Below are 10,593 nucleotides of genomic sequence, written 5' to 3'. Positions count from 1 at the left end.
GGGGCAGCAGACTTACACCCCTGCACTCCTTTCTTCACTCCCCCCCAAATGCACCTCGGAGCTCAGACTCTATTAATCCCGCTGAGTTGATGAGTGACCTGGAAGGATCCCGGAGTGTGTGGCCGAGAAAAAAAACGTGGAATGACAAAAGAAGAAATCTTGTTTGTTCTGTACTAAAGAGAAATCACACACAACCGTGTTTTATCCGGTTATGGGATGTCAACAGATGTGGGTCTCTTAGACCACATAATAACAGATGATATTAAAATGCTGCGTTTTTTGCCTTTTTACCAAATAAAGCAATGAAACAGTGAAAACAAGTCATATAACAATTCAGTTTATTTTATTTATTTTCCAGACAGACACATCAATTTCTGGACCACAGTAGAGGATGGAAACCTTTCACAGACATTTTTTGTCAATATTATTATTTGAAAATACAAATATAAAATTAGACTTTCCACATTTGATATGTGAGAGACCCCCATCCATTATTATTATTGTCATTATTATTATTATTATTTATTTTTTTTTAGTATATTTTACAACAGGGCTTAAGCAAGCCATATGATAACCTGAAAGATGCTTTCAGATGTCAGTCAAGTCTGTCTGTCTCTCGCCATAAAAAGTCGGTTAACATAAAAAAAAGGGGCAAGTGTTAGGAATGGGCAGACAGCAGTTTAGAGAGCTCTGTGCTCAGCCTGCAGAAACATGGAAGCACAGCAGAGCCTCCCGCTGCCGTCCATGCAGTCTGACGAGCTTCCAGGCTCCCCTCTAGGCCATGCGGTCTGCTCCAAACTCGACAACACGCCGGGGGTGAACTCTCGTGTTGGGTGAACTTAAGCTAAGAATGGCTGTATGAAGCTGTGTGTGTGTGTGTGTGTGTGTGTGGAATATTCTGTATACAGCTGAGGTCTCCAGTCTAATAATGTTCAAATGTGTCAAAATTGCAAATATATATTCATCTATACATATATATATATTGCAACTGTATGTATATATTTAGCAATGAGCATGGGTGAGATGGCAATGGTTTGAACTGAAAGGGGGGGAAATTCACCCTAAAACTCGCTGGTTTCTGTCGCCTTGAAGAGTTCGGCCTACATTAACAGGGAGCGATCGTTGAGTCCCGGAAAACAAGAAAGCCGACGTCGGCTGAGAGTCACTTTGTGGACTGGGAGACTAACTTTGTGGTCACTGTGACAGTATCCAGTATCTCTCAGAGATTAGGGCACATTGTCTGGTTTAAAACCATTAGCACCACTATGAATAAGCCGCTTTTGGGGTATAAATGCTCAAGAACGTTCAATGAGCCTTCAAAGTCGGCCCAATTAACTGGAAGCAGAGCGCGGCCTGGAGCAGTCCTCGTGTAGTTCTTATCCATAAAACAGATTCAAGGCGACAGAAATGTGCTTTCAGGGTGGGCTTTCCCGCCGCGGATGGGAGAGATTGTTTGGCCATTGCCTAGCACTTGCCTCAAGATTCAAGTTTAAATGGATACGGTAGTACACTACAAATGTCAACGCCTTCCAGGTTGACTTTTTTTCTTTTTTGATTATTTTTTTTTCTTTAAACCAAGACCCCTCCCCTCTCCCCGAATGGATAAGCTAGTCTACTAAGATGTGTAACATTCATCAGCTGTAAACTGCTGTCAGTTTGAGATAAAATGAAATTACAGCAACGGAGCCATGCTACCTTAAAGTCCAAGCTACAGGATCACAAAACAACGGAAGAGGACATTTTTTTAATATATTGTGGAAGGGATTTTGAGCTGGGTTCGGTGTCATCTAAGAGACTTAAAACCAAATATTATATGTCATACTTGTTGCACTGCCACTTGTTTTTCAAATGAAATGGCAGTGAAATTGGGAATCAACCAGAGCTCCTTGTTTGGAGGTGGTTTATGTTGGAGATTATTATTTGATCAAATATGTGGATAAACAAAGGGACAATGCTGCAAATGAAAAGGAGGAACACTTTCTTTGATCCTGTCTAACTTAACTCATATTAGTTGGTAGTCCTATTATAATTATTGTTTTTCCACTGTCGAGATAGTTCTTGACACATTCATGTGAAAATGAGGCCAACATAAGCATTAACACGTTATTATTAACACGTTATTAGTAACACGTTATTGTTGGGAATAAATCGATTTTTTATATTTATATTTTCACTGTCCAGTGATCAGCAGCTTTTATTACCATTAAAGTTTCATATTAATGGTCTTTCTAAACATGTCCTTTTGGATAATTTGTAAATAACAGTAATAATTTGTCTTTTAGCATCACTGCCAAAGCTGCCATGACTGTATGTAATTTGACTGCGATACTAGATGGGAAATATGTTATTAATTAATGTAAAAGGATCCAATTTGAAGACCCCGTGAGGTGAAATAAATGAAATAACTGTAATAAAGCCAAATTAATTTCCACTAAAATTATACTCCAAAAATAATTTGAGGAGAGCACACAGCTTGAGGCTTTTATAATGGCTTTAGTTTTGCTTGAAAAACGGCTGCTTGTGTAAATCTAACAGGTCTGGTTCTGGACATCCTTCGACGTGGTCTTTTTTAAGGAAACTTGGATCGTTTGAATTCAAATGTTAATAGAATCTTTTCCGCTCCGATTGAGCTCAGTAATGAATCCCAGCTTCAGGGTGCTGGTCCGATGTCAGGACACGAATTGGATCATCTATTAATCAGCCCGGATTCACACCCGATCCTTTAACAGCTGCTAATATTTCTTTGGAGCCAGAAGACTCTTTTGCTTCTATAATATCAATACATGTGAGCAACATTGATTGATTAAAACAAAAAGTAGCTTCCAGAATCTAAGATTAACATGATCAGACGTATTAATGAAAGTTTTGACACAGATAAGAGATCAAACACAGCGTTATCTAAAAACGACGATACACCAGAGGCTTCTGGGATATTTTGAAAGTGATTATGACTAATGTGGTAATCATTGGTATGTTTTCTTAAAAAAATCTGAACTACTTTTTTCTTTTGTACATAAAATCTTTGTCCGTGATTATAGCTTGTGTCCCTCTAAGAAAGTAACCAAAAGCGACAGTTTTGCATATCGAGCGTTAGCATTTAAGGTAGTATGGCACACCCCTTTTAAAACATTCAAGGGTGGGGATCCAAATAATGCCTTGTGTACAATTCCATCTTACAGCAACTGTTTCTCTATTGTTCATCCATGAGAGCTTTGGTTAGCTGAAACCATGTGAGAGTGGCAAAAAACCGAACCAAAAAGAAATAAAATAAAAAAAATAAAAATAAAACATACAGGGAATAAATTACAATGAACCTCTATCAAAATAATTGTCTGCAAAGATCAGAATAACATGATCATTTAGAGAAAGGTCTATCTTGACTGGTCCTAAATCCACTATTCACTACAAGTATTATATTAATGAGTCCTATATAACATCTACTTTGTAATTACAGGAGATAGAAAAAAGAGCGCGAGAGGGAGAGGGATCAATATGAGAGAAAGGAGAGGTAGAGCAAGGGAGAACAACGAAGACCACTACACTGGTATCAAAGACAGCACTCTGTTTACAAGTTAACTGTGATTTCTTTACACACTAATGAAATACATGAATGATCAACAAAAGAAGTAGGATTTCTGAGGATGGGGAATGGAAAGAGAGAAAGCAATGGATGCACAGTACATTTTAATAGTATATTACAATTATTAATATATAAACCACAAAGTATCAATAAAACTCTGATTAAACTTGAAATCAGCAAAGAAGCATCTTTCTTTTTTTTCTCTTTTTTTTTTATAGTTTTGTATTTCTTATTTTCTTTTACATTTGAACATTACAAGGGTATTTTTTTTTTCCGTTACTCGTTAAATTATTACTTGATCACACCTCCATTTACTTTAGAAGTATCCAGCATATTTCTTTACCTGGTTGTTTTGAAAGAAAAAGAAACGAGACAAGAAGTGGGTCAAAATGAAAATAAAAACAACAACAAATACACACCGGCAGCAGGTAAAAGATTCCAGAAAAAAACCCACACCATTCATTCCATTAATGACTTTTAAAAACCGGACCGGAGCACATGACTCAGAAATGTTTTTTCATGAGTAAAATCATTAACCACACACACACACTGTGTAAAACCTGGTGCAGCGACAGAGAGTGAATAATTCAGTGTCATCTTTTAACCCTGTATAAATATCATTAGATGAGACGTGGGTCTAATATATAAAGAGATCCAAGTGTACGCTGCGACATATTAGTTACTACTTCCCGAGCTGGTAACTCTCCTCAAACTCTGAACTCGTCTAGTCGAGAACACGTTAACCCCAAAAATCCTTCATACTATCCCAAAGCACAGGGCCAGGTTGTTTTTTCTTTTGTTAAAAAGCCGACATTTACATGTGCAAATAGGAAAAAAAATGGCCTGTACTTTACTACTCACAGTGCAATGATTCCTCGCTCCGTTACCTTTCAGTGTTTTCATTTATTTTGCCACGAGAATAAATTAAAAACCTGCCAATGATTCCACAATAGAAGTCGCGAAAGGCTGAGGTATGGTATCAAAATGTTTACTTTCCTAATTCATTCATAAAAGAACTGATCCAGAGAACAAGTGAGGGGCTCTACTGGGAACGAATCGGGAACAAGCGGGATGGAACCAACAATAACACAAGTTCCTCCAGTATAAAAGTGTCGGGATGCACCGAGCACGTTAAAATGCCTGGTTCAGCTTCTAATCGTCACGTCTAAGTACAGTGTGCTTTGGATTAAGTCATCTTTTCTCTCTTTTTGAAATGATACTGATATCTCAACGGTTCAACGAAAAGATACCAATCAGGCCTTTTTTTCTTCTTTTTTTTAAATTTCTTAAAACTGCGTTGACTTAACTCACCGTTTGTAAATTTGCTGGTATGACACTTGTAAAATTATTCGGCTTCAGTATTTACAGAGCGAGTGTGTTCTGTTTGTCTCTGGGGGTCATTTATACCATCTTCCAGCAGAAAAAAAGTAGAATAATAACTGTTTACAGCTTCTTTTTTTCTTCTATTCACACGCTATAACATGTTCTTTTTGACACACCATCACAAAAATATGCTATTCTCTCACTGAGCTGGTTATATGCAGTGACTGGAATAATATGTACAGCTACATTTCTTTTTCTCAAGTTTGAATTCACAATGTAGTTATATGAAATTTGTTATAGCATATATATATATATATATATTTCTAAACAACAAAAACAACACTTATAAAAAAGGACCATAAAAATATTGGAGTCCTCTTTGTATTGCCCAAAAATAGGTAATTATGGTTAACAATGAGACATCACAAGAAATAAAACAGCTACTAAGATTTATTACTTAGATACCCTCTTTAAATTTTCCATAAAATTGAATTTTTTTCTCCGAATCTCTCCACGCTGAGCATCTTTTCCCCCCCACCGGAAAGACTGAATGGAACATCCAATCGTTCCTCCTTTACTACAAAGATGAAGACATGATTGCAGATATTCTTGGCAATGACCCCCGAACTTCAAACAAAATTTACACAAATATACTAGAAGATCAAAGAAAATGACACAGAAAAACAAAGGTTAAAAACTGAAATGACTCTAAAAACTAAAAAAAAAAGCTAACAGAAGGAAGGAAACCGGTGAATGAAGTCAACGTGAAACATCATACCAAACCAGGTTGTAAAGTTATAGGAGGTTTGGATTATAGTACAGCAGTTGTTATTTTTCTGAGATGACTAACGTTTTTCTTTTCTTCTTCATGTGGGTCCGACTTTCGCTCTTCTCGTTTAGGTGACGCTGTAGTGCTTGTGGTTGGATAGCATCACCTGCACACAAAGCCAATTAGAAACTTCGTCCTGTCTTTCCTGGGCCACCAGATATACTCTGCTGGGTGATAAACAAAACAAAACAAAACAAAGGGATGGCAACAGCATTAAAAACACATTCATTTCATTTGCACAAATCCTGACCTCTGTAGGAATCACAGTGACAGAAGTCTGTGGTCATTAATAATGTGATTTCCACAATGAACATTTTGGATGAGGCACAACAGCGTGACACAAATGTGACAGCAGCGATCATAAACAGCCAAAATGTGCTGCAGGAGCAACATAAGTACATAAGTAGACATAATAACTATACATCTTAGTTACTTAGGAGTCGTGTTCACACACGTGCCGCTGCTGTTGAGCCTCTGAGTCGTTGGGATGCTTATCTGGGCTGATTGCTTAGCGGGGAGTAACCCGTTAAACAATCATTTAAACACACGTGTGCACAAATGAGTCCAACACACACCACAAGTCAAACATGGCTGGAAGCTACACGAATGGGTTTCATAGCTGCTGGTTCTACTGCACATGTGAGGGACAATGTTAGCAATCAAGATGAATTACGGTGATAAAATAAACATGATGAAACTGAAATATTCGGTTCCTCGTAGACATTTACTGCATGTTTTAATATTTAATGATTCAAGGGCTGTTAATAAAAAATGTTGGATTCATTTTTAGGCGTAGCGCTGAAGACGTGTGATGACAGTTCTGTTCTCGGAAAAATACGTTTTTTAAGAATGGAAACATTTCAAGATGTTAATAAGGGGGAAAAAATAAAAACTGGTAGCGTGTGTGTGTGTGTGTGTGTGTGATGGAAGTATAGACTTTTCCCACAGTCACACAAGTGAACTGGTCCCGACTGAATTTGTGTAAACCAATGAGGACGTTTTTTTTCCACGTCTTCATACAGACTTCCTGATTCACACACTCACACTCCGCTACCAGCTCTGTCACTTTACACAGGGGATGGACATGGATGAGGGGAGAGAGAGAAATGCACAGTAAATAAAATGCAATACCTCTGATGAGATGGCAACCGGCCACCTGTTCAATGGTATCCATTTGTAAAAGCTGTCGCAATCAACGGGCCCTAAAAGTGTACAGTTAGTGCTTTTGTCAGTATGCATTTCAAGGAGAGAGAAAAAGTGAGTATCATATCATGAATGTGAACGTCTCGATTCAGTTTGATCATGTTCCCGGAGCAGAGCAGGACACTTCTGTCATACACAGTATATTATACAAGTTCAACGTCAAGGAGAAACAGTGCATGCTGGGAGATCAGGACAGGAAGTAGGACTCATTTCACGGTCAAAGATGTTAAAATGTGTTAGAGATTCGATATGAAGTTAAAATCGCTCAAGATACAGTCACTCTCTATGACGCCCATGAACATACGTTATAAGCATTCATAAATATTCACAATGTTCTATATTTGAAAGACTATTTCACTCATTATACAAATTAAACTATGCTTAATTTGCATAGATTCCCACTTTACTTACAACAAACAATAACCACATTATAATGCATTCTAAAAAGATTATAATGTTACAGCTATGGGAATTATATAGCACAAAAACATCATGAAGTATCATGATGACCGTCTAAGTCCTTATGAAAAGCTTTACAGTGTGTTACGATTACTGTTATGAAGCATTAGGAATATAACTATAATCATACAGTGCTAAAAGAAAGATTATAATAATGCATCGTAGACAATGGGCGTCATAGAAAGTGTTCCCTTCATTTTACTCTCTATGCCAGGTGACAATAAGCTCAACAAACAACAATACGTGAAGGAGACAATAACACACACACAATGCCCTTTCATGCTAACGTACACAGCTGATTTAATCTGAAAGCATGCGGAGAAGAGGCTCATAAAGAGCCCTCAGTAAGATCAGTGTGCTTTTGTGTACTGAACGGTCTCCATTATGGAGCTCAGTTATCGGGGACGCTGTGCATTTCGCTGCTGACAGGTCGGCAGAAATCCTTGGATTGAAAAGAGAATCGCTTTCAACAGCGATTATCTGTCTTTATCACTCCAATCAACTAATTGCACTCTAATTGTCTTGCAGGGAAAAAAAAAAGGAGGGGAAAAAAAAGGGAGTTAAGTTCATTACTGCTTCTTCACAGTGGCTGTTTTGATATTGGCTAAAGGGATTAATAAAATCAGCGGAGCGTGAGAGCGAGCGACAAATCAGCGACTCTGAAGTCAGCCGTGAGGTTGTGACATGACGATCTTACACGTATTCAGCTCAACAGCATCCTCAGTCAAAAAAAAGAAAAAGAATTATAAAGCACATTTTAGTTCTGAATCATTTCCCATTTTAATGTTCTGAATAGAGAGATGATCTCGCCGAGAGCAGAGAGTCGCGGGGCTGCTGCATCACCGCTCTGCTTTATTGCACTCAGTTTGATTCACTGGGTAATTCTGAAGTGTCGATTTAGTCGCAGTATCACAGGCGGCAACTTGACATTCTGGATTAAATGGGTGAAATACAGTATATTCTACACTGATGTGTTTTTTATAAATCGACCTTGTAAAACCGTTTTAAGGTAAATATGATGAAAACGAGGAAACGCCATTGATGGTATTTGCTGCGTTCAAAAACTTGTGCCGCATGGTTACAAACTGTTGCAGCAAATGGAAAATAATGGAAACAAATCGCTTCATTTCCATCTGTAAACTATCTGCTGGTAAATCTGCTTTGAAAACGAGCCAGCCCGGTCTTTCATAACAAATATTTAGCTTCCTACACTGAGACCAACAGATTAGCGCAGATAGCCAGTGGACCTAAAACAATTAATAACGGAGGCTTTGCTTAGGAAGCAAAAAAGCCAATAAAATACATTTTTTTGTGTTAAGCTCTGTTTTTTTTTGTTTGGGTATCATAAATCAATTACATATTTATTAAAATTAAAATGAGGAATTTTATCTTCTCGTGGAGCCATTTATGCACATTTGCTCCCAGTGGCACTCTCCCATACCGACAACATTAGCGCTATGTAAATCTCACATTGGCTGAGCCGCTATACTCGGACCCATAGATTATGTGTACCGTCCAAACTGATGAATCTGCTGAGCTTTTCCCTTACAAAAGAGATGAAGTCACAATTCAGCTACCAGAAAAGAACAACCATAAACAACCATGAGCAGACAGAATGATAAACACGCCTTAAACCCAACTTAAACAATACAATACAAACTACAAGTAACACAAATGGCCCAAATTAATCCTTCCAGGACTTTCTGGTTACTGTGGAAGGATATTCAGAATAACGACGTGGGTTATAAAGTTGAGTGTCTTCACCCTGTAGCCTTGCAGTACTAATGGGCCTGCTGTTATTCCACCTCGCAGTGCATTAATTAGCTTCTTTCAGGAAAGCAGGTGTTATTTTCATAACCTGTCCTGTGTCACTCAGTGCAGTCGTGTAAAAACACGCCGACGACGAGCCGAGCCCCGCTGCACCTCGCTAGGGGCCATAAAGCTCATTGGATTCATTATTCAGTGAGGGCCGACACCCAAGCCGAGTCAACAAATGGCTGATTGAGTCTTCTGTTGGGGAGTTTGACCCTTGACCTTTTGTTGTCCCTGAACATATGACTGGATCTCTGAGCTACTAGCTAATTAAGACACATTTAATTTGACCGGATTCGAGCGCTCTAACCCCGGTTTTTACTGGATCTTCTCCGTTGTCACCAAGCGTTTCTGCAGCGGCGTCGTGCGGATTCCGGTGAAATCAAGGAGCAGGTTTATCGCTTATTGCCGTGCGGGACGAGACCAGGCATCCAAGTCGCACCGCCACCTCTGCTAGCCCTGCTGGTCTTATGGCTTGACATGGCTATTGGCAGCTAACTGATCAGCAAGAGGAAGTAAAAGAGGTGCGAGCAGCACCTGGCTGGGCAACTACACCTGGACAAGGACACTGGGAGAGACGCGGCCTGCTGGAAGCATTGTCCCACCGACAGAGCAAACTCAAGCTCTGGGACAGATGGCTTCTAAAAATAAAGGACATTTGTTCCAGGAAGGTGACACAGAGTCTGGAGTGAGGTGAGGTGTGCAACAGCTAAGGGGAATAAACATTTGCATTTGACACAGATAACTTTGAGAGCTAAGACGGGGCTACCCTGATGCACAAAACGCTTCTGGGACCTCGAACTGAACTCGATGACGGCAGACACCTCGTTTTATTTATCATTCAGGATATTTTCTAGGTGGTTATTTTAGTATAAAGTCCTATAACTGTTAGTAAGCTCTTATGATAAACATCACAATCATAGGCAGCGTGCATTAGCTTAGTGTCTCATTTCAGAGGTGGTATTTTGACACAGAGGAGGCAAGAGAGCTCAAGGTGCGTTCACATGACAGGCAGGTCTGGGATCGGAGTACTCACTGTGATGCTGGGGCCGAACCCGGAGCCGGGCTGAGGGCTCGCAGCGCTGATGTAGTTGCCCACAGCTGAGTCTTGGCTGCTGGGTCCGTACAGGTCAGCCACGGGCCCTGGACTGTTTGCACCGGGAAAGCCTCCGGGCCTTGACGGGTTGCCGCCTGCATACAAACACAGCAGGGAGCAGAGCAGCTCAGAAGACGCCCAAGAGCCACCAGTGCCATTCTTACTTTGCTATGACTCAAAAGGAAACGTTTAAATCAAAAGAACACATGACTGGATTCACGTTTGTCTCCAAGGACTTAGAGTTGGTATTAGAGATCCTCACTGCTTCAAACATTTGCCTTAACAGGATTT

The 10,593-nt window shown here is 39.5% G+C and overlaps 1 protein-coding gene across 10 annotated transcripts in view; it reads right to left on the bottom strand.

The window, feature by feature from the left end:
- Positions 1 to 321: 321 nt before the first annotated feature.
- Positions 322 to 10,593, bottom strand: part of LOC311026318 (RNA-binding protein Musashi homolog 2) — a 227,110-nt gene continuing 216,838 nt past the window's right edge. For 5 of the 10 annotated variants that reach the window (XM_084029811.1, XM_084029815.1, XM_084029812.1 and 2 more), the window contains 3 exons: positions 10,243 to 10,397; positions 6,864 to 6,934; positions 322 to 5,899 (listed from right to left, as the gene is read on the bottom strand). In XM_084029811.1, coding sequence (XP_083885937.1) covers positions 6,893 to 6,934; positions 10,243 to 10,397 — 197 coding nt within the window. In that variant the 3' untranslated portion in view covers positions 322 to 5,899; positions 6,864 to 6,892. The remainder of the gene's footprint in view (positions 5,900 to 6,863; positions 6,935 to 10,242; positions 10,398 to 10,593) is intronic. The other 5 variants (XM_084029807.1, XM_084029810.1, XM_084029814.1 and 2 more) reach the window with 3 other exon arrangements.

Source organism: Eutrigla gurnardus, assembly GCF_963514095.1.
Source record: "Eutrigla gurnardus genome assembly, chromosome: 15".
In the NCBI taxonomy this organism is placed as follows: Eukaryota; Metazoa; Chordata; class Actinopteri; order Perciformes; family Triglidae; genus Eutrigla; species Eutrigla gurnardus.
This window is presented reverse-complemented; position numbering and strand designations above follow the sequence as displayed.